A 24,496-nucleotide genomic window follows, 5' to 3' on the forward strand; every position below is an offset into this window, starting at 1 on the left:
TCATGAACACTAAATGATCATCACAAACATGGCACTCAGTTCCGTTTTTATTGTAAGTTCCAACGTTACTTATAAAGGAGACGCAGATGAGAAATGGCATTTCTGGGGGCGATGGGCAGGGCGATGCGATGTGACCCAGGGCAGAGGGAGGGCGACAGAGAAAAAGAGGGACAGACAAGACACAAGCCCCCTTCATCCACAGATCAGGAGTCGCAAAGGGGGGTTTCGTGTCTCGTTTTTTTTCCCCAAGTAGACACTCATCCTCGTCCCTATGCGCCAGCCGTGCTCTGGAGGCCTGGCCTGCCGAGGGACTCCGGGGGCTCCCGTCTCTTCCATCTCTCTTGCGTCTGTCGACCTCCATCTCCCCAGGAGCAGCCTGAGAGCCCAGGTCATCCACCACGGCCACTTCGGGTTCGTGTGAAGACCTGGGCCTGCCTTCATCGCTTAGTAAGGATCTGCAGGGCAGGCGACATCGTGCCAGAGCAGACACTGTCCATAGTGATGCATCATCAGGAAGTGATGTCAGCAGGATTGCTCCGTAGTCTCCACAGGATCATGCTTAGGGGTTAACTATGTACACTGTACAAATCAGGGAGCGGGTAGCGCAGAGTCAAAGGGAGGACAGTGTGATCACTCTTGAACCTCCAGCTCGCCCTCCCGGATACGCCAGCTCCAGCCGTGGCCAGAGTCGGGCGCGGAGACGCAGCACAGCCTGATCCCGCTGTCGCAAACCTCGTCATCGTAGTGGACCGGGTCTCCCTCCGACATCACCAGGCTGAAGGCTGCCTCTGAGATCTGAGTGGGAAACACACACGCAGGCCAGGTGAGTGGGCATCAGATCCGCAGGCTGCTCTCTAGCAGCCTGCCCCAACCTGGGCTCTCAGAGCCCTACAGTTCAACCTACACTGAGAGGCATTCAAAAGCAACAGAATTAGCAGCTTTTGATGTGTTTTAACGTCTCCCAGTTTATGGACGTGAACAATTTTCCCCCCCCAGATTTTCTCTTATTTCCTGTAAAATAAAACTGGCAAGTGAACACACCTGAGGCTAAGATGACTTCCACCCCAGACCTGAATGTTCGTCCCATGAGACGAGCTGTTCACTCCACCCACTGCCCCCCCTCCAGAACCTCGGCCCTGGAGCATTTCCAATTTACAGCAGATGGAAACCCAAACTAAACAACCAGGCCCATGCATGTTCTAACCACTTTATCCAGTCCATCACAGGGCAGATACACTGCACTGCTAAGCGCTGTGCCACCATGCTGCACTATAAGCAGGACCCCCCTTTCAGAAGGTCCAGGTCCCTGCTGCTCCCGAGTGTTCGGAATCAGGTTGTTGGTTGCCAAATGCATTTCAAGACATTTAAAACGGAATTTGAGGCAAAAAATGAAAACCTCAGCTGCAAGGTTGCCAAACGATTACAGTTTACATAAGTGTTGTGACTTCGTATCACAAGTCTCTAAACTTGAATCTCCTTTTTACTTCTTATTTGACAATTTAGCTATATATGGGTTCTTAAAAACAGCTGACTGTTGCCTTACTGGCCCATGCTCCCGGTCATCAGAAACAGCGCAGGAGTAATCGGCCCAAAGGGGAATCCGAACAGACCTCCTCGCTGTGAATTCTCACCTGCTCACTGATCCCGGTGGCGATGTGCCCCACCTTCACCTTGGGAGCTTCTCGGATTCGCAGCCACTCCCCCTCAAAATCCCGGATCAAGACATCTACGCCTGCACAGCAAAACACAGCGCAGGGATGTAATTCCACACCGCCATGTTGCAAAACACCAGACACCGTTTGCTGCATAAGTAAACCAGCCACTGATGCTACGACCGAGAGATGGTGCCTTTCTGGGAAGACCTTACTGTCAAGGAGACATGCAATTAATTGTGCGATACACATATCGGCTGCAAAAAAAATTAAAAGAGCACTAATGGCAAAGCAACTAGGAGATGTCGCTGTGTCACAAAGGCAAAGTTTTGACTCAGTGCTTCATTATAAGAGTCACTTGAGAAGTTCAGAGGCTGGGTTAACTTCACAGCTGGCAGTCTGTTATATACTGTTTTTATCATATATAATATATATATAACATTTTTAAGTGCCTCTTTTCTGCACAAAGGGCTAGGGGAAGCCCTCTCACCATTGAAGCAGCTGGGGGGCTCAGAGCTGGGGCCCAGCCAGGTGTCCATGCTGAAGCTGTGCCCATCGGTCTGGCTATTAAAGGAGAAGACCCCCGAACTGAGGTCATCCCTCACGCTGAGAGACCAGCGCCCGGAATCCTGTGGGTGGGAGAACAGGGACACTGGTAAATGGAAATAATGGTAAATGGTGCCATGTGGTGAAGTTTAGCAGCTTTATTTACACCAGTCCTGGTAATAAAGTAAGGTAACTCTCAAACTCCTGTAACACTGCTGTGCCATCTTCTCTGTTAATAATGTTTGTAATGTTTGTGTTTATTGCTGGACTGCGCCATGAAGCAGATCTCTCCCAGTAAATAAGAGAGCTCGAGCTAAACCTCTTTTCCGCATCCTAAATAAATGTGTGGTGCCAGAGTAGACACTCCTCCTGTCCCTCTTGGTACTTTCTGCCCCGGACCACCCTAAGCGGAGCTCCCGCAGTTTCCCCCGTGTGGTTTCCCCACTGACCTTGTCGCCGGGGTCCCAGTGGGAGTAGCTGTCGCTGCTCAGGCAGGACAGCAGCTGCTCCTGCAGCTCGGGGGGGTGGGCCTGGGACAGGCTGGTCATTAGGAAGGCTGCAGAAAGCACAGACGACACACACACACACACGTCAGGAGGTCAGCGCCAACGCACTCGGTGAATAAGAGATGCCGGTTAATGGTTTGAGGTGGAAAACACGGAGGGCCTGTGTTACACACGGGGGAGGAAGAGTGTGGAACATCACTCCCTGCTGTGAAGGATGAGGCGAACTTGTGAAATATGTTTAGGTGATTTGTATGGACCACAGCCCAGCATCTACTGAGCAGACAATATTCCTGAAAAACATCTCAAAGTAGATGCTCAAAGTACAAAGGGTACTTCTAACCTCTGGCTTTTTCTCCAAGCACTATATTATTTCAACTAGTTGTTCTCCTTCAAACTTTTCCTTGGCACATAAAGTGCTTTGTAGCAGAAAACTGTGTTGCAAAGGGCAACACTTCAACTCTGCTGGGAAATATGGCTGGAAGGCTACTGTTGCAGACTGTGTGAGCCCACGTGTTCTCCAATTTCCACACAGGTTGGTATGACACTGCATCAAACAACGACATGCTTGATTTACCTCTCTCTAGTTGCTGCATCTCTTGCTTAGGCACTGTCGGGGTGCAGGACTCTTGTTTTTGGGGTACAGGGCGAGGGACTGGCTGGGCAACTGGCTGGGCACAGAGGGACGTTGGCAGCTCAGGCACAAACTCCTCCTTGTACTCCTCTTCTTGTTTGTCTTGTTTCTTGTCCTTGGCATTTCCTCTCCAAGAGCCCTCGTGCTCTGGCATGAATCTGAGGGGCTCCTGCTGTGAGTGGAAGGGGCTGGGAGGGGTTAGGAGAGGCTCCAGTGGGTCATTGTTCATGCAAGTGTCCAGCGCTGGCTTTGCACTGGCCGGTTCCTGATAGGGTCCTTTCACAGGGCTGGTGAGTCCTCCCACTGTTCGGACACAAACACAGTGAGTTTCTCACAGTGCTCAGTGATTGCCACAGCTCATCGGAAAAGCTTGTAGGCTACAGTATAAATCTTATTCGGCACTCTCAGATATCAGCTGAAGCAGCGAATCAGTCTTTACCCAGTGGTGAACGGTACATGTAGGATCCAGTCAACATGAACTGATCCAAGACCAAATCCTTGAGTTTTATTCTTTTTTATTTATTTTCTATGCCTAGAGACTGGTCATGATTTTTAGGATTTAAGACTTGCTAAGGGATAGCTGCTATTCCAGAATTACAGACAGAAATATCAGACGATACTGCTACAGCAACAACTAAGATACCCCTTGAGAAAACAAAACTTACCTGGTTTACAAATACAGTATCTGGAAGATTCTCAGTGTGGAATTTGTGGAACAAGTTCTTCATAACAAACAGCCATCCCATGTCAGACCTGACTAAACCTATCCAATGGGCAACTGAAAAAACATTTTGCCATTCTGCAGGTCTGAGACAGATACATGCAGGTCCCCCCTAAAAGGCAATCTGCATCACCTTTGGCCTTGTGATCTCAATTCTGATCTCTACAACAATGTCCACCCGGTGAGACACATGGAGCCCCAACCCCTGCTCACCTTTTTCCAAGGCCTTGTCCACCTTCTTCTTCAGTTCCGCAGCTGAACCCCTTTTGTTGGGGTCCTTCTCCAGCCCCGCCCTGATGACATCAGCGGTGTACGGGCTGCAGGTGGGCGGGATCTCGTTCACTGGTGGGGGCTCGTTCGCAATCTGGCGGGACACCATAAAATCACAGGAGAGCGATCGGTCACCAAATGATAACACTGGTGGCAGACAGTTCTCTTGATAACAATCCAGCACAGGCGAGACTATTCATCTCTTAGATTATTCTCTTTAGATAAAACAGGGCGTTCCTTGTGCACGGGATTTAGAATAAATGGTGACCCATGAACCAGAGGACACAAGTGCAAGTTTTCATAGAAGTGTATTTAAATCTGAGAATGGGAGGCAGTATTCTTGTGGGAGTATGGAGCATATTGTTGAACTAGCTTCCCTCAAAAAGACCTTGTATCAATTAGCTCCAAACTACTAAATGAGCTAAATGGGTTGAATGGCTTCTGATTTGCAAGCTTTCTTATGTTTCTTCTCGTGATCTTAGTAGACTTTTGTAGAACCACCCTTGTTTACTACTGCCCAGTAAAGAGAGCAGTCTGCAGCTTTCGCGTCCTCCTCCCTGATGTGGATCCAGGCCCTTGCTCTACACGTCCCGGGGCCTGCTGTCCGTCCTGCAGCGAGAGCCTGCGCACACCCACCTTCAGGCACAGCGGGTGCGTGTAGTAGCGTGTCCAGGGGTGACAGCCGTTGAGCATGTGCAGCATCATGCAGCAGCTGCTCCACACGTCTGCCTTGGCGCTGCAGGGCTCTCCGCGCACCACCTCCGGTGCCATGTGGGTCTCCGTGCCGTGCAGCCCCTGTCCTGCAGACACACACAGACACGGGCATGGGGGGAGTGCTTCCTGTGCGTCTCATCTCACTTTCAGACGTGTGCACCCTGGCATCTTCAACCCAAATCCTGGGCTGGATGGTAATGAAACCTACAGGTAGACTGAAGCCCCAAACCCCGCTTTATAGCTGAGGCGAAGTGGAGCATGATTCTTTCTTCAACTTACAGCCTCATGTATGGGCAAGGTGTTTGAAAAAAAAGAACAAGAATGTGTCTGTGACTCCAGCTGCTGAGAAATGTGGCTAACTGTGGGACACTAACCTAAGGACGCATATGGAAACTAAGGGAGAGGGCGTTTAACACCAAAAGCAGGAGGATCCCCTTTATGCAAAGGGTTGTGGGTGTCTGGAACGAGCCATGCTGTTGTGACAGAGAGCCTGGCTTCCTTTAAGAAATGGCAGGAAGAGAGGCTGAAGTCAGTCGCCTGCTAGCAATGAACAAGCTAGCCAAGTCGAATGGCTTCCTCCCGTTTGTGACCGCTGTTACTCATCTGAGACGTTTCAAATCCGTCAGGCATCATGGTCTACTGAGTGCCAGCCAGGGGTACACATAAAGCACTGCTTGGTCAGTGTGGGAGAGTGAGGCTGGTGCCAGTCAGCGTTTGTAAGGGAATACTTACCTACAACGGCTCTGTGATACTGTCCCTTGAAGTCCAGTCTCTCTGAGTGTCCAAAGTCACACAGGAAAGCATCCTCCCCATTCTCTGACAGCAGCACGTTGTCAGCTAAAGAGGAAGACAGAGAACACTCACTACCCTGTGATCAAACAGCACTGCAGCTTCTTAAACCACAAGACTCCTTCAGACCAAACACTTCACTCAGTTACAACATACTGGAATTTTGAAGTACAGAGTGTGTGAGAGTGCACTCTCCTTTCTGACAACGCAGCCAAGTGTCTGTACGCACACCAGGGGGCGCTCTCACTCACAGGCTGTGCTGTTCTCTGGGACCGGACTTCTAACAGTCTCCGCCCCCACGACACGCGATTCCTGGAAATCCCCACACTTCGCTGCAAGTAAGGCAGGGTGCGCCTTTGTTCCACCACAACATAAACCCATCAAATAAATATCACCATGCCGATCAGGCGGTAAGATTGAAAAAAAAAACACGAGAAAAAATTCCCTTCTTTTTTTTCTGACAGGTAAGACAAAAACAAGTTCGCAATTTTACAATGATAACAGAAAAACAAGGGATAGGAGTGATCTCATTTCCTTATGAATTCACAGCACTGGCTTGTCTCTCGTACAGATTGTATATTTTTGATAAGACAGCTTTCAACCTACATCTCCTCAATGTACTTACAGTATACTCTTTGGAAAGGAGACTTGTACAGGACTACTGATGGTTAGCAACATAAGTACAGCCCTGGTTTAGAAACAAGTAGGAATATACGCCTTGTCATTCTGAAACCAAAAACAAATTACTCTTTTGGCCTTGCTGAACCACAGTTATGCTGCTCTCATAAACACCAAACTGGGATGTCAAAATAAGAGTGTTTAAACCTACAGATGATGCTTAAACACTCTTATTTTGCAGTTCTTCTCTGTATGTTTTTGTGCATCTCTGTGCGTGTGCATGGGTCTTTGCATGTCTGAATGCTCAGGGTGTGCTCGTCTGTATATACTGTTTTGTGTATCTCAGCTTTGGCATGCGTGTTTTTGTGCATATGCCTGCATATGTGTGTATCAGGGTGTTTCTGTTTGTCCCAATGTGTATGCGTATCTGCATGTGTGTGTCAGTGTGTTGTTTGTGTCTCAATGTGTGTCTCAGTGTGTCTCTATGAGTGTCTCAGTGTGTTTGTGTGTGTGTGTCATGATGTGTGTCTCAGTGTGTTGTGTGTGTCTCTATCAGTGTCTCAGTGTGTTTGTGTGTGTTTCAGTGTGTCTCAGGGGGTCTGTTACCCTTGATGTCCCGGTGAAGAACTCTTCTTTTCTCCAGGTGCACCAAAGCCTCCAGGACCTGGCTGTGATAATGCAGGGCGCGATCCTCTGGGACACGGCCCCTCTCTTTCAAGAGCTGGCCCACAGACCCTAGAGCAGAGGACAGTTTTTTGTGGTGAGAAAATAGCATCATTTTACTATTTGGCACAGATAAATTTCATAGTCCGGGTTCATCCATCAATTCTGATGTCAGGGGGTTGCAGCACCAGGTGATGTCATGTTGCAGTCAGCACGGCAACATCATGCAGTCTCCTGGCTTCACGCCGCCATCAGCTCTGAGGTGTGTGTGTGTGTGTGTGTGTGTGTTGGGGGGAGTCACTTACCCGATTTGAGATCCATGAAGAGGGTGACGAACCCTCCTTCTCTCACAGCCCCGAACAGCTGGACGATCCGAGGAGAGTTAAGGGCACTCCACGAGCCCACCTCCTCGTAGTTAAAGTTGTCCAGGAGTATCTGTGCCAACAGAGAGGGCAGAGAGTCAAGCCACTTCCGAAAGCTGCAGTTGAAAAGAGGCATAAACTCAGTGCAGCTTTCAGTACATATTTCACAGACACAATCAAAAGTCTTCATAACCAGCTGGCGTGTTTAATAAAGAAGCTGACCCCGAGACAGACCCTGCACACACTACAGCACATTGTTAAAAACGCTTCACCACAACACCCCTATTGCTTATGCACAGGGACGGACAGATGGAAGCAAAGGCAGACAGAAATAGATGCACTGGGAGGAAGACATGACAACGCTGTCCAGTACCTTCTTGGCGGCGCACTTGAAGCCTGTGCTCTTGTCCTGGATTTGATACACCTCTCCGAACGAGCCGTTCTGCACGTGACTGCAGATGGAGTACTCCTCACCCTCCCTGTACCCATAATTCTGCGGCTTCAGGTTCTGTAACACAAGCCGACACGTGTGGGCGCGCTCAGTAGCCTGCACAGGAAGGGCCGGGCTGCCAGAGCGCATGGTCCCATGGTCCCATATTCCCATACAGACCCACATTCTGCAGCTGAATGCAGAATGAAGGGAGAGTGAGGAGAGAAAGAACATCAGTCTGGTCAAAAGAAAAAAACTAGCAGATTCTCCAGGATACACTTTACTGGCTACACATTCAGCAAGACAGCCCACCTCAAAGCAAGGGAGTTAGAACTGAATGAAAGAACAAACTGACCAACAGGTTGAAAACATTAAAAACCTTTCAAATAAGAGGAGGCCTTTTGGACCACCTTGCTCTCTTAACTGGAAAGATTTCACGGCATTTTCAACAGCACGATCAGCTTTTTCCAGATACCATGAGAATTTTTATTTTTTAAAAAGGCAAAGAAAGAAAGACAAAGTCAAGCTGCCTGCCTTCAGCCTCACCTCGTTCAGTAGGATGCCTTCGTTTATTTCCTCCTCGCCCCATCGCCCCTCCTCCCCCTGGACACACGCGTCCCTCTTCACCTCCTGGAAGAAGGGCTTCATGTATGGGCGCTCCCCCAGGCTGACGCTGCCCCGCAGGGCCTGCACCGCCAGCCTGCAGCCCGCCGCGCTGCTGTCGGGGGAGTCTGGGGGTGACTCCTGGCCATCCTCCGAGAGCGCAAGGCTGTGCAAGCCCCTGGGCGGGAGCAGGGAGACCTTCCACAGCTTCCCCCGCTGTAAGAGCAGGAGGGCAGTGTCTGGAAGCTTGTAGGGCTGCGCTGTCTCGAGGACTGGGGTCCTCGGCCAGCCGGGCACCTCTGTCTCCTGCACCCCAGAACTGTTGGGGCTGCTGTAACACACGCTGGGCTCCGGGGCCTGCTCCTGGAGAGGGAAGACGGAGGCGAGCTCAGGAGGAGATAGGAAAAGTGTGCTGGGAGGGGTCAACGGGTACGACCACCGAAAGACAAGGACACACAGAGACACAGAAAAACGGGACTGCGAGTTTTGTCGCTGGGAGTGCCTTAATTTAAGTGTAAAACTGATTTAACGGAGTGCACACGGACTTCAGCTTGTTTCCCGTAGATTAAATATCTCCCCAAAGAGATTAAACTTTTTAAAGTGTAGCTCAGCCGGTATCTTTTGCAGCTTTATTTGTCTTAAGGATTGAATACAGAGATAGGAAGGCTAAGTATTGCGGTGCATTTAACTGGCGACTTTAACACAGAATCTTGGATTTTAACAGTGCAGAGATCTGCGAACTGTTACAGGTGCATTCATTAAAAAAGCTAAATGTCATGTTGCTGCACACAGCTGTGATTGCAACAGGGGACTTTAATAGGGATGCAGTCATCAGTGTGTAAGTGTCAGCAGTTTCAGTTCCCTTTGCGATCTGAAACTCTGGCATTTCTTAATCTCAAAACCACAGGTCCTCAACAATGCGCTCTTTAGGGTATCACTAATCCAGGAATCAGGATTTACGTGGAACAATCTGCCTTATGTCACAGAAATATTCTTTATTATCACAGACAGGGTTTTACATTTAAAGGAGAATAAATACTCTATTCCAACAGAACTACATTTCTTGGTGCAGCAGGGACTGTATCTTATCTTTCTTCAAAAATCTTTCTTAGCATTTTATCTTCAATTTTACCAAGAATTGACAGTGATCTTAAAATTTAAGAGCATTAACATACTTTTACAAAAAAATAATTATCAAGATGAGATATTTGTATTTCTATACAAAAGAACACAGGGTGTATTTATATACAGTTTTTAACAGGGGTCGAAATCCGGGTCACAAAGGGTCACAATCCAGCTGGTCTTATAAATCACCCTGAAACAGTTGGTTTCTCAAGAGCTGAAACAAGTATGAGTTTCAACCAATTTAAGAAATTGACTGATTTATTCAGTTAAGTCTATAAATGGCCAAATGCAATGCTTGAGATCTGCAGGGTGTAAATATTTCTATTTCAAATCCTTCATTGCACAAATCACCTGCTGAAGCGGTTAAAACAAGCTGTTTCCATGTGTCCACAAGCTGATGGCTCAAGGGTAAAAGCTGCTGGACAATGGCTACTCCAAGCCCAGAGCAGGCCATGTCTTGTCATTAAAACCACACCTCTTCCTATTTATACTAGCACATTTTCCAGTGCAGTGGAGGAAGAGGATGGTGGCTGAACGACTGAACAGATGTACTGACGTCACAACACCACAGATGTTACAATCTGGGCGAAAGCAACGGTCCTGCAAGAGTGGTGCTGTCCAGTGCCCGGGTCCGAGACGTGCCGCCGAGAGGCCGTACCTGTGCTTGAAAAGAACTGAGGAAGCTGCTCTCCTGCTCGGGAATTGTGGAGGGCTTCCTCTGTCTCTCCCTCTCTCCCCTCTTCCTCTGCCTCTTCCTTTTCCGCCTTTCCTTTCTCCTGCTTGTGTGGCCCTCTCCATGGCCCGTGGTGCGCGCCACATTATTGTGGTCTAGGGAAGATCTGATGGGACAAACGATAGCGGACACAAGGTCCAGTATTAACGTGTGGGCAATAACAGCACAGTGGTCTTAGGACAGCATGGTTATTTACTGTACGTCAAGGTCCATAGCGCTCCTGACTAAAACACAACAAGATCAGCAAAACAAATTAAAACCAGATTCTAACTCTGATTGCAAAAAAAAACAAACCTAAAAATATTAGACAGTGGAGCAGGATATTATCTGAGTACATTCGTTGTAAATGACAGATTGACACTGACCATGGAGTGAATGCAGATAAAGAGGCAGAAGAGGGCAAATACCTGAAACAGTGTGGCGAGCCAATGAAAGGCCCCTCTGAGCAAGTGGGGCTGAATTCTTGTTTTCCTTCACCTGACGGAGAGAAAAACATACGCAGGCCACGTTATTCACAAAGCATCAGCTTGGAGTTAAATTCATGGGACTCTCAAGCCTGTCTGGTTCTCGCAGAGGAGCCAGCTAGATTTCTGTAGAGCTAGCCACTGCTGCCTGCTGTTTTAGCTTTGTAACCCAGGGAGGGTTCGGATCCATCAATTGACAGTGAAAATTACAAGCAATCTTTTTCCTGGTTATCAACATCTGTTTCTTTTGCACTGCCTGTTAAAGGCGGGTCCAGTGCTTAAGGTGTTCAGTCTGTTCCTTGCGTTCTCTTTCCATCTTTAACATGCTACCTGTAGATCGGAACTCTCTGACCCCCTGGCCAAATTCTGAACCTAATAATGTTTGCATTGCAAGTGATCTCTGAACTATGTAACTGTACGAGTGGCCTGCTCGGGTGGTCAGGTCAAGCCATGGCGGTCCCCAGTGAGACGCCCCCACCGCCCCGCGCCCTGTGTCCTACTCACACTCGGCCTGGGCGATGATGGACACGCAGCACAGCTTCTCCTCGCCCTGCTGCGCCTGGTCCACGTGCTTGGCGGTGCCTCGGGTTATCAGCTGGGTGATCTGTGGGGGGAAAGGAATGTCGCTCAAGTGCAGGCTGTCCTTCCTCTTGCGCGGGGGCTGGAAGTGCATGATCTTCTCACTGGGCCCCTGGTACCCCTTGTACGGGACTTCGAGGTCCTTCTGCGGTTCCATGAAGGGGACAGTGGAGCCCCCGATCCTCTGCTTCCACACCTCCATCCCTCCTGCACTGAGCTTCTGCACAGATGGACAAAATGAAAAGATTCATACATACATTAGTCTCTAAAGACCTGATTTCAGTATCGGGCCCTGCCGGGTCAGACGTTAATAGTTTAGGTAGCAAAAACATCAAGCTTTATACAGAAAATTAGAAATGCTGAGACAGCAGAGGATACTAATGAAAAAGGCATTTCTGCAGACACAATGTGGGCAAGCAAATAAAAAGGCTAACAAAACATTAGGATATAGATTTAAAGGCACAGAATTTAAATGAAGGGATGTTATGTTAAAATGGTAAAGCACTAGTAAGGCCTCAATTAGAATATTGTGTAGAGTTTTGGGTTTAATGTTGTAGCTACTTTGGTCACACCATTGCACTCGATAATTTATTGGTCCTGGACTCTTATTCGCCAAAGCTGGACCTGACCATTTTGGCGCTAGCTTGTCTAAAAACTGTGCAGTGGAATCAGAGATAGGATGTGATCGGACCCAGATCCAATCTCCCTCCTGAAACTGCACGGCTTCCTGTCGGATATTATAATATTTGGCTTGTTTGCGTCCTGCCAATCCCCTTTTTTGTTCTACTTCTTGAACCCATTTTTTCTGTCGCTCTAACGAGGAGTATGAAGGTGGCTCTGGGGAAGGAGCTTTGCACAAAAGACGTTCTAGGGGTCCCTTTAGTTTCCTTCCTAAGGTACAATGTTATAGAAGAGGTATCACTGCTGGGCATGAGTTCAAAGGAGAGCAATGAGATGTATGGATGAGATGGGGCTTAGGTGAGTGTCTTATACTGACATGGTGAAGGAACTGAGGTGTTCTGGTCTTGAAGAGAGATGACGACAAGGTGACCTGATCCAAGTATGTGAACACATGTTTCAGACAGGAGGCACTGCTTCCCCAAGGGCCATGGAGGAATGAACGAGCTACCCAGCCATGTTGCTGAAGATGACACCCTGGTTTCCTTGAAGAAACCAGTGGATGAGATCCTTTTGTCAGTGAGCTACTAATTACCAGCAGGCTGCTTGGGCTGGATGACCTCCCTGTGTTGGTACCCGTTCTTGTTAGAGACAGTGCAGCAGTCTTTCAACTGAGATGAAGAGGGGAAAGTCAAATATGTTTATTTCCAGAACTGCTTTCCTTTACTAGGTAGCCGGGTTGAAGAACACGTTCAATGACGTACTGTATGAAACAACGCAGCACTTTAAGATAACCCTTATGAACATACTTTTTTCACTCATTCGTTATATTGTGAGTAATTCCACACAACACAGACCAACAATAGCCATTTGTTGTGGAAGCGCACTGACATTATGTTTTAAGGTACTTTACATTAATGACCATCCAAACCACAACTAAGAAGAAAACACTGTACAATCACTATCTTCTGCCTTCAACTGTCTAAACTGTGACTCAACACCTGCTTGGAATCCTCACAAGCTCCCATTGTTCAGCAAACAAAAGATCATATAATGCTTTTTTTTTCTCTTGTGGTGCAGTTTTCTCAGGTTACCGCAGTTAATCTCTCCAGCTAGATCCGATCCTTGTTTTATCAGAGCTTCAGGTGGGTCAAGGTGGCAGAAATACAGAGAGATTCTGTTTTCACAGCAATAAAAAGTGAAAAGTGATCTCTTGGCTGTTAGATTTTTCTCACAATAGAACAATTACACCCCTGCTCCTGTGTGTCGTGAAGGACAACATGCAGAACTATCAGTGAGCAGTTAAAGGAAGTTGCAAGAATTAAGTTTGACACTGGAAAGCAGTCTTTAATGCTCCACTGTGTGCCTGTGAGAATTCAGTGAAAATCTTTCTACAGCAGCAAGTTTCCATTTCTGTCATGATTAAAAGCACACAGGAGCAGTGTAGACTTGTGGGGCTTTGGACTCATAACTGGAAATTATAAATTCACGTCTACACTCCAGATGTTGATGTTCTTCCAGGGGGAGTGACAAATACTCAGATTAACACTATTAGGGCTGGGGTAAACACTGGGCTGAAGACCCTTCAAGTTTAAAGAGTATAAAAAGCAGAACACCCACTGGACATTCTAGTGTTACTTAGAACTCACTCAGCTGCTGTATTCTGGCCCAATTCTATCTGTCCTGTTCACATGCCACAGCTGGAGTGTTGCCCAGCAGACACAAAGCAATCATATAACACAACAGACATGTTTCACTGCACCAGCTGCAGCTCACACAACCTCCAGCCAACAGGTTTTTACAGAAAGACGTAATACAGATCCTACACTGCAGTATGCCACTCACTCCTCTCTCCCTACTCATCAATGGTTTTATCTCACTAGTGTGCTTGCAAGTGGTGGTACTGCGTTTTCATTTGCCTGCATTGATTGCTCTCCTGCACTGCTTTTTGTCCTCTCCTTTTAAAGATTTACCACAATGGATTCACCTGTGATGATGTCACTGACATCAATCCTTTCACAGCAAATGATGTATAGTTTATTTACAGTCCAGATTATTTCAAAGCACAGTGACGTCATTTGAAAGAGAAAGAAAGGTCAATCCCAAATTGCGATATACCAACACCATGAAACACAGTGAGGCCGAGGTAGGGGTGTGCAACCTGCACGGTAAATGAACGAGGTGCTGCTCCACAGTACAGCCCTTTGTGGCCTCGACTCGCTCTCTAGTTGCTCTGTGATAGTAAGACAGACGTCAAGCAGACTTTCCTTTTTCCGCTTGCCAGTATTAATGAAAGAGATGCAATAGCAGTATCGCGGCACATAGCCTCACTGCACCTCATGCGTACTTAATCTGCGTTACACAGCTTCCATCTCATCAGCCTTCATTTTGCCCATTTTCCACTCCTGAAAGCTGTGGTTCTCCCAGCTTAAACACAGAGTACAAGTCAAGAAGTGGCCACTTGCAGAGGCGCAGGGCGGCTGCTGGGGTTGTCAGCGATGGAGCGCACACGTGTGTGCTTGCCCGAGAGGTCTCAGCCTCTCCCTGGCAGCATTCCCTAAGTGTATAAATAGTTTAGCTGGAGCAGGAGCCGGCAGGCAGGGGACGAAATGTTAAAGTCAGCTGTCCATGTCTCTCCCAGAGCCGCGGCCCCCTCTTTCAAACTCCCAGCCTGTCCACAAGCTGCACTCTGCCAAGGGCAACAAGCTCTGTCCCCGTGCTGTCACCCCCATGTTTGTCATTGTCAAAAGCAAGACAAACATCTAAGAGAAAACACACTGAAATTTCAAAATGTGCTCGCACACTGTAAGGCATCATCAAGAACATTATGAAAATGTCAAGGAAAAGAGTGAAAGATACCAGGAGTTTCTCATATAGCACTGGATCTTTTAAAAGTATGCACATCATCTAAGACCCAGAAAATTACTTTTGTTTAAAAAAGGTTTTTTGCCTTATCATTTTTAAATAAATATTCGGAAAACAATCAAAGGAAAATGAATATATTGTAAAAATATTTCTACAAATATACTACATGTAACTCTTTCAGCACTGCACAGAACTATGTCCAAGCCTTCTTATACAACTAATGTCCTTTTGTGTTGAGAGACTACAACGGGCAGTGAGTCTAAAAAGGCGGACGTAAAAATAAAATATTTTATTTTTATTTAAACCGGTTTTCAGAATATAGACAGCACACTCTGCAGCTTCTCAATGCTGGGAGAGAAATAAAGTCAGCTAAAACGATCCCCATCCTATAGGTGCTTATCAGTCCAGAAAAGACAATGTACTGTATGAAGTCCACCAACGTGCATGTGCAGGACGTTTCAGATACAGTGAGAGGGAGGGTGCATGCAGACACAGCACTCATGTAAGTCAAGACACTATTTCTACACACTTAGAGACAGAGATGTGATAATCATTTACTCTTTTGTGGTACAGAATCGTCTTCCATCCTGCACGCACTTAATCCAGAAATGATCGTGTCTGTTTGAGATTACACTGAAATCACCTCCGTGGTGTTTAGATTTGACACAGCAACAAAGCATGAACAGTGAGAACAAGACCTCCGTGCCTGTGACCCTACCCTCGGTGCAAAACACACCCTGGGTATCTCAGACAGCTACTGTACCATTTACTGAAGCAAGAGGACATTTTCATTCTCAAATTCACTCAACTCCTCTCTCTGCACACCCTGAGTGTTACGTGCAGAGAAGTGAAGGAACCCAGAGGAGGGCGGCATGCAGAGATCGCAGTCAAGGAAGCTCACACCAACAGCCCTTGCCCAGGTTTGGGGAGTGGCAGCGCCAACTCTGCACAGACTCGGCTTTCCTCTTTAGAAGACCTTTTCCCCAAGGCACAGCACGCACTAATGAGCACCAAGTATCATGTGGAAACTTTTAATGAAACAAAAAAACATACAGCCAGAAAACTTTAAAAAGAAGAATCACATTCAGCAGGAGCAGAGACTGATGAAGATCGTGCACCGGCTGGCTCGAGGGGCAAGTGCGCTGTTGTCAAGCTGGCACCAGCAGCTGTAGTTCTTAGCTCTTCGCTGCCAATAAAAGTATCACAGCTGGCATCTGATCTATGTTCCCGACTGTCTCATGCCTTCTAAACCAAACCCTTTACCAGTGGGAGTGACTGAAAACTGGTGTTTATGGCCCCATTTCTAAAACTACAGCCTCAACTACAGTCTGTGCACCCCCCCTGCATGCTCTTTACAGAACTTGACATAATGGCGCACAGTTATTTTTCTTGCCTGTACTTCCTGCTACACAAAGAGCAAAGTAACAGGCCAGGAATGGAACAGGTCATAAAATGTCTTTAGAGATAAAAAGGCCTTAAACATACCAGGGTTGGCTTTCAGTCTTTCTCGTTGTCCAGTGCTTTCACAGCAGGCTTTCAAGCGAAGAAAAATCCTTTAGCGCCCTGACTCCTCTCCTCTGCCTCTTAGCTTCTCTTACTTTGCTCTTATCCCACTGGCCTCCAGCCAAACTCTGAGCTCTGAGTATCTGAGCTCTGATTGGACGCCTGTGTTTGTGAGTTACGGGAAGTCAGTCTGCGGTTCCCAGCTCCCTCCTCCCCATAGAAGGCAGGCCTGGGCTGGCTCTACACTGTCACATGCAGAGCAGACAGCAGCCTGAACAACCAGCAAGCATTCTACTGGCCCGGGCTAGCCTCTGCCCACGTCCCCTCAAAGCAGGATAAAAATCCAAATCATCACCCAGGTCTGTGTTCTGGAAGGAATGGGCCCCTTCAAAATGTTCAGTTCGAGGAAAAGGGTTTGAGAGCTTGCATGGCCCTGATATCTGTGCCACTAGCCCAAGAAGAGTCAGCCAAGAAGGTGGCCTTTACTGTACACTCTGTCCTGAGGTGTGTGTGCTATGCCAACAGGTAGTGATCCTCAGAGCAAGATGTTCAGCCAAACCTGTTGAATGTGTTCTCAGCCAAAACTAACTGCATTCACTCCTTGTGTCTGATACTGTAAGATCACTCAAAACTTTGCATCGCCTATTTATATACATTGTGCCTTTATTGTTTGAAATACTTCAGCCTAACCCAAGCTCTAAACGAACTCTTCAACAGACTGTCTGGCATACAATTTTAGAGTAACCAGTTCACCAATATTGGAATTAAAAACTCATGCGAAACACAGATAGAACATGCAACCCTAACACCTGCTTTACGGTTATACTCAGACAATCATGGTAATATATGGTAGTAGTGTGTTGAGTGCCGATAATGGCATTGTGAGCATAGGTAGATCTATCTATGTGTGTTTGTTCAAGTATCCCCCCATCTGTCCATCTGCTCATCCATCCATTAAATGTATAGCAATCCAGTTTGATTTGTGTTCATTTTAAGTACAGGCCAATACTCTATAATACACTAGAATTAATTTTACTGCCACTTCATTCTTTTATATAGAGTACTGGAAGATAAATTGCTTCTCATAAACCTCCCTTATAGATACCAACCACAGCAATAGAGTAGCTGATGCTGCCCAGTATTACCAACAGCGCTTTGACACCAACAGCGGAGACAAGGTGAGAGTGCAGGAATGCCGATGATCACCTCTGTGCATTGACTGCTGGAACTGTGAGCCGGGTATTAGCAGATGATGCAGAAAATCCTTACGGACATTAAAGAAGGAATGTAAGAACCGGAAGAAGGAAGAGAATAATGAATCAAAGGCACGAAAATGTTCATGGAGTATAATCCTTGCTGGGCTCTCTTGAGTGTGGCCCCACAGCTTGTACTGCAGCACGCCATTCATAAAGCATGGCCTCAACAAGGCACGCATTCCACACATTAAACCCTGTATTAAAATTAGCCGTGCTAGTCTAAAGTTCTGCTGCGATTCTGAAAACACAAGAGCTGGGGCATCTGAGGGTGGGGTTGGTCTCTACGAGTGACACAAGAGAGGGAACATCAGAGGTGACCTTTATGTAGTGGGTGGGAGAGAATGGCTTCACTGTTCTTCATTCCAAGGGATCTCTCACTTCTTCTTTTGTTGTTCCGCTTTTTTAAAAGCCACAGGCGTCACTTCAGGACACCTCCGCACTGCGCTCTCGAAACTGCAGCCCCGGTAGCGGAGACGGCGCAATCGTCCCCCCGCCGACACCCAGCACCAGACCACACCGGTAAGTCTCAGCTGGGAAACAAGACAGCCTGCTGCTCACCCCTCTTCCACTTACTAGACAACTGCATCGCGTACTACCTGCCATGAGTCCTGCCCGAAACTGTCACCTGGTCACCATGGTGAACTGGCAGTGAGTGACTGTGGCACATACTAACAGCTCTCAACAATACGTAACACACGCCAAGTCTGGATATTTACCAAGTACTGGTCCCCCACAGAATCTGTTTCTCTGAGGTCTTCAATCCCCACTGAAACTTCTTCCCTTGACCACTGGCTCCCACAAGTCCCAACAATGAGAACATTTTAGACCACAGCATGGTGCTAGGACTCCTAACCACCTGCTCTAGACCTGCTCCAGTCCTTCTCAATTTACTTAATTTTTATTATTCAAGACCGTATTTTTGTCCTCCAACATGTCCTTCGTGTTCCTTGCATATTTTCTGCTATGGGGTACTGCAGGCATTGGCTGCATGCTCTATTTATTCATCGGGACTCCCACTTTGTGAATAAAGGAACAATTTCTTAAAAGGACTTATTTCAAGCTCAGTGCTCAGCTGCCCTTTAATCAAAACCTACTTACAAAATCCAGCATGTGTCCATCTCAAAATCCCTGCACATCAAACACCTAGATTTTGGAAATAAGGAAGTATAACACACATATTAACTAAAATAACAATTAATGTGCTCCTCATATGATTAAAAGCCGGGACCTTATTCTTTATGTTTACATCTCATAAGTGAAACTGAAAATTTCTGTGAAAAGGGGGTTTGTAAAAACAAGGCACCAGGCCTCTGGTTCAGATATTGGTAAACAGACTGCTTCCTTCACCAAGCAGCTGACCTGAAAATTGAAAAAACCCCATAAGACCAATCACCAAATCTGCCAACTTCCACATTCCACAATGGTCTCTTCTTATGAAAGTGCCAGTGCCAAAGAATTCACAGTAACGTGACCTGATGGTCTCCGAACCTACTGCGGTAAATATTTCTATGCAGTGTTCCAACCGGACTTCTATCATTCATGTGAAAAATTCTGCTTACAGGACACTTTGCACATCGAAGCAAATCACACTTCAGTCTTTCAAAAGGACATGCTGTGCTGTTTATTAGGACTCGTTAAAGGGTGAAGGCTCAGAGTGTCCAGTTAAGGTAGTGGTTCAGAACTTTTTCACAGTGTCCACTGGGATTCATTCCAGCTGAGCTGTGAGTGGTCAATGATCAATTGATGATGAAAAGACACAGGTAATGGCACAGTATCGGCAAGCTTTTTGTCCTTCTGCAGAGGTCCAGTTGGTTAAACCTCTGGCTGCACACCTGAATGAGGGCAGTTCTGAGACTCAGACTGATACAGGAATTATACTAGTCACAAATGTTATTTTAGTTTTCAAGAGAAGGCAAACTTAAAAATATGTCCCAAATAGAAAAACTGAATTGTTTAGTCTTGGATTAAGAAAACAGAGGAAGCAAAATTCAGGGGATACAGGGGTACCCCCAGGACCAGGGGTGTTAGGATGTTAGGAGACTGGGTGGACATACATACAGGGGTCAAAAAGCAATAAAAGAATGACCAGATTTTCACTTTACATCATCATGTCCCTGTTGTGGGACACATACTGTACATTTAAACAACTCAAGTTTCAAGCTTTTTGCTTGCTGTGTTAAACACTGTCACACCACTTGTCTGATCTCTCAGTCATTGACAAATCTTTGATCTTAGAGTCTGTCTTTCAGGGGTTCAGGGTGGTGGATCACCTTGGTTACCCATTGGCACTGTCAGACAGGACTTTGAGCCTCATTATTCTTATATTCCATATCTTGCCCCTTTTTCAAAAAGGCTTCTACCAAGGTGGTACCCAGAAATCTGTAGTTCTTCAGAAAAGAATGAACTACACAGACTCATGATGTAGTCCAATAAATGATACTTAGTCACATGCTTAATTTTATACTGCTTTTAGATCTTGCAGTATTCTTGTATGTCAGTGTTAGCTGCAAGGGTACCATTAGCCAGTTTGTGCTGTGCATGTAACAGTACAGATGCCAGGCTTTGAAGTGCAGAATTAAACATGATTGGCATAGATCTGGTGCAGATAAGTAACTGCAATCCAACCACAAACCAAAGAGCTTATCAGCCTTTCCTGGTGGGACAGACAGAACTGCTTAAATGTGTCTGCAGAGAATGGAATAATTTTACTGATGAACACAGTGCAGGGTGTTCTCGTTGCCCGAGAGATGGGATGATTGGGGGTGTTAATTCATGAGCAGGAATTCATGTGTTCAGTATTGAAAACAGAGAGGTAATAGCAGGATATCTTGATGATAGACAACCAAGCATTTTAACACTGTAGTGGAGGATATTAGGATAACACTACCAGGAAAAAATGCAATTACATGGGAACATTTTTCATTCCATTGTGGAACAGCAGAATGAACAGAGCTATCATGCAAGACTAAGAAATGAGCTTCCCCTAAAGTGCAGTGTTGAAAAGAACTGCACTTAGCTCTCCTTCATTAAATGGAATGCTAAGCTGCACTCACAAGTGACTCATCCACGCCTACTCAAATGTACAGCATTCTTTGCATTTGTGTAAAGAGAACCCTGGGCTGCATTTCTATGAGGCTGTGTTATTCTAACCACCCCCAAACTGTGTTGGAGTGTGTGCCAATTCCAGTCCCTGGTAGGATTCATCAGATTTCCACAGGCATGACTGGAATACTTCAAGGGCATGGGCCTGGTTAATGACTGGAGTTCAAAACTCCTCTCTGCAGCACACCCTTCATAAAGACCGGCAAGCTGCAGGCATCAAGAATTGTAATATTCATGTATAGCCAGCAGCCATATCACCCTGCAACTCCCAGCTGGCAGCCCACTGAAGCTCAGCAGGTGTGAGCCTGGCCAGTACCTGGAGGGGAGACCTCCTGGGAAAGCACAGGTTGCTGCTGGAAGAGGTGTTAGTGTTAGGTGTTGTTATTATTATTACAAACAACAATGTGTAGTATTCACCCATATGTATATATAGTATATATGTATATATATATATCTGTCAGAGCCAGAAGAATGTGGGATGTTTGGACCATGAAAATACTGAAGTGGATCACTTCTTTAAAGGTACAGTTACCTATAAATCACTGGAGACCCTGGTTAGAAATGTGTAGTTAATTAAATAATTAGACTAACTGTGTAAAAGAGGGCTTGGAAGACACCAGGCCCTCCAGGGACTGAGTTTAAGACCCCTTGTCTAGTAGAAACAATGTTTCAATACAAACACCAAAACCTTTCTCATAAGATCACTTTTTTCTAGCTCAGTGAATTTTGTTGTAGTATTTATAGTTTGTTTTTAGTTTATGTTTTTACTTACTGTACCTACACAATCCTGCACTCGTCTACAATAAATATCATCTGCCAGGTGTTTGCCAAGTCTTCAATTGTATCTAAAGCATTTTAAATTTCATTTGCTGCAACTGCTGCGTATGATATTGTTTTGAGTACACACATAAATACTGGATAATTAAAAAACAGGTACCATTACAGATTGATCTTTAATTAAGTCGGTGTGTAGATATACTCAGTGAACACACGGGCACTAATTATAAATCACAGTGGACTTTGCAAAAGCTCACTGACAAAACCTTTAGCCCTGAACTGTTTTACCTCACCCTGCTGTCCAACGTGTGAATCAGCTACCTGGACAGCATTTCAGAAAAATCACAAGACTAGTGGTGCCTGCAACGGTCCTTTAGCCTTTTACTTCATTCAAAATGAGACGAGTTTGCAAAATAATATGAACACAAATATAATAACAAATTATACACTACGTCTATGTGCAAAGTTTAATAAATAGTATCGATAAGTGTTCTAATAAATGTATTGGTATTGTACAAGCTACAGATAAAATATAGACTTAAATATAAATTATTATTAGTCTAAATGAGTACTCTTTACATTTAGATATTCTCAAATATAATGCATTAAAACGCACTTCTCAGAGATACATTACTACTGTATATATGCGCTTGCCCTCTAACTTCTTAAACAGTTTGTGTACAGAAATAACATCACACAAATAACAGAAAACGACTACAAGCTGTTTGTTTAGGCAATAACATTTAAGGTTCAACGCAACATAAATATAACCTAATCAAAATAGCAATAATCGTAAACCTTCAGATACAGTATTAAACATTACATTTAATGAGTTTTGCAATGTCAACAATCGTAAACCGGCGCACATTAACTTGAACATAGTTGTTAATTGAATAAATGACTTTTTGAAAATTAATTTCTATATTGCACGTAACTACGTCAGATAGTATTTCTAACTGTTTTAGAGGGCACTGCATAAACATAAATTTATGAAAAGCAAACCATCTTATTTATTAAAACAATGACGATGTGCTCTGAGAAGCACGAGTTTTACAAAGCGGGTGTCGTATTCTGTCCGTTTACCGACAGAAAGGGAAGCAGTTAAAGATCTCCGTCATATATAGTTACAAAATACGGCTAATCACGTTGAAATGCCCTTTCTTTGTATCCTGTCCAAACTCCGCGAAGTACAAGAAGGTAAACTTTCCCAAACCACGCCATATTCGGAACAGAAAACGTCCGTGATGGTTTTTAAAATCCGGAGAGATTCAGAAGAAGAAAAACGTCTCATGTTGCTGTACCGTACCTACTTCCCCTTTTCCAGCCATCTCCGCCATTTTATGTATAAAATAAATATTTTTTTGGTCCTAAACATTAGTTTGCTTTATCTTGCAACCCTTTGAAATACCGAACCGAGTAAAAATGGACACGAACTCACCCGAGATCTTCGCTGTATTTTGTCTGGAAGCGTTGCTTGCACGGCTCGGGAGTTCTCCCGGTTCGGCTAGGGGCACAGCGCTGACAACAAAATGTCTTGTCTCAACGATACACATTACATCATTAACAAGAGGATGTGATAGATAGAAAACGAAAGTATTTCTCATGTTTTTTTTAAACAGGAGGTCATTTTCTAGCTGGGTTTGTGGCTCAGGCTGTTGAATGTTAACTTGATATTTTCTCTCTACAACGAGAAATAGCTGGTCAGTGAAACTGGGTTTTCTTTCTTATACCTCGCGTAAAACGTACAGTAGTGAAAATCGTGCATCTGGGCAGCATTTCCTTTCTGAAGCAGCAAAAGGCCAATGTGTAAATCCTCTGCCTCATGATGTCATATTAGAAAATAACTGAAATACTGTATATTACACCAAAATATCGTCGGCTGTATAGGTTTGAGCCTATAGACACCTACTTTTAAAATCTCTCACAAATCCTAAGGTGAAGCTAAGAGAGAGTTTCTGTTCGAATGACACCCTCAGACGTTCCACAGAACTCATTCTGCAGGACTACTGGTATAAATCATTTCAGCATAACTGTATTGTAAGGCCCACACATAGACACAAAGGACAAAATAAAGAGACACCAATCAGCCTCTCCAGACTTTCTTTTGGACCGTGCGATGAAACCAAGAGAACAAACTCCACTTAGAACGCACTCCTGGCTAGAATCGAACCCTGTACTGATCGCCTGGGCACCACAGAAATTATTTCAGTGGCAGGACTGATTTAAGTAATGCCTGCTCCGCAATGTCTTGAACTACATTGACCTACACTGACGTGAGGGAACTGAATCCTTTTAGTCTTGAACAGGGGAGACTGCAAGGGGACCTAAAACAGATTTGAAATCCTCCAAAGGCATTGAAAAAAAAATCAACCCACCGGACTTCTTCGGAATTCACTGTGACAAATGACCCAGCAGGCACAAGTGTAAAGGACATGGAAGTTTAATTTAAAACTAAGAACAGGGCCCACTGCTTTACGCACAGGGTTGTGGGAGTTGGGAACAAGCTACCCAGTCACGTTGACCCTTGTTTCCATCAAACAATGACTGGAGGAGATCCTTGGATCAATTAGCTACAACCTACCAATCAATCTGGATGGGCTCTTGGTTGCAACCATTCTTGTGCTTCAGCTAAAGTAGAAATCTCTGCAACCTATGAGGTTAATATCTGGGCAGCTAGTAAAAGCCGTAGTAAATTCTCCCTGGACACCTCTCAAGTACAGACAGATTACTTCATCCTTACAAAAATAACTTGACGGTTTCTACAGACATGCCCTGTGGGTTTTCAGAAGAGACTCTGGAAATTTCTGTAGAGAGGTTCCAAGTGTTAATGTATTACTAAGACACCTCCAATGTGCTGGAAAGCTTTCGTCGTGGTTCCCGAAACTGAAGTAGCTGATATACCCCCTCACGCACACATTGTCCTGCACCCTCGCTGGAATCAATGGCCCAAATTCATTGTTTAACAATTT

General features: G+C 45.6%; 1 protein-coding gene across 2 annotated transcripts; it reads right to left on the bottom strand.

Annotated features, from left to right (window-relative positions):
- Positions 1-31: 31 nt before the first annotated feature.
- On the bottom strand, positions 32-23,089 carry map3k14a (mitogen-activated protein kinase kinase kinase 14a). 2 transcript variants are annotated; one of them, XM_088906000.1, is made up of 16 exons: positions 22,966-23,089; positions 11,332-11,626; positions 10,771-10,840; positions 10,289-10,469; positions 8,449-8,868; positions 7,846-7,980; positions 7,416-7,545; positions 7,054-7,182; positions 5,773-5,877; positions 4,963-5,126; positions 4,270-4,420; positions 3,279-3,638; positions 2,648-2,754; positions 2,143-2,281; positions 1,632-1,732; positions 32-795 (listed from the first exon to the last, which is right to left on the bottom strand). In XM_088906000.1, exons 2-16 carry the CDS (start codon positions 11,606-11,608, stop codon positions 631-633), a joined length of 2,634 nt encoding a protein of 877 aa, XP_088762126.1. In that variant the 5' UTR covers positions 11,609-11,626; positions 22,966-23,089; the 3' UTR covers positions 32-630. The 2 variants fall into 2 exon arrangements, with proteins under 2 accessions (XP_088762126.1, XP_088762127.1); XM_088906001.1 differs by lacking the exon at positions 22,966-23,089 and adding an exon at positions 16,375-16,522.
- Positions 23,090-24,496: the final 1,407 nt, after the last annotated feature.

This window comes from Atractosteus spatula, chromosome 26 (assembly GCF_055471065.1).
Source record: "Atractosteus spatula isolate fAtrSpa1 chromosome 26, fAtrSpa1.hap1, whole genome shotgun sequence".
Classification (NCBI taxonomy): Eukaryota; Metazoa; Chordata; class Actinopteri; order Semionotiformes; family Lepisosteidae; genus Atractosteus; species Atractosteus spatula.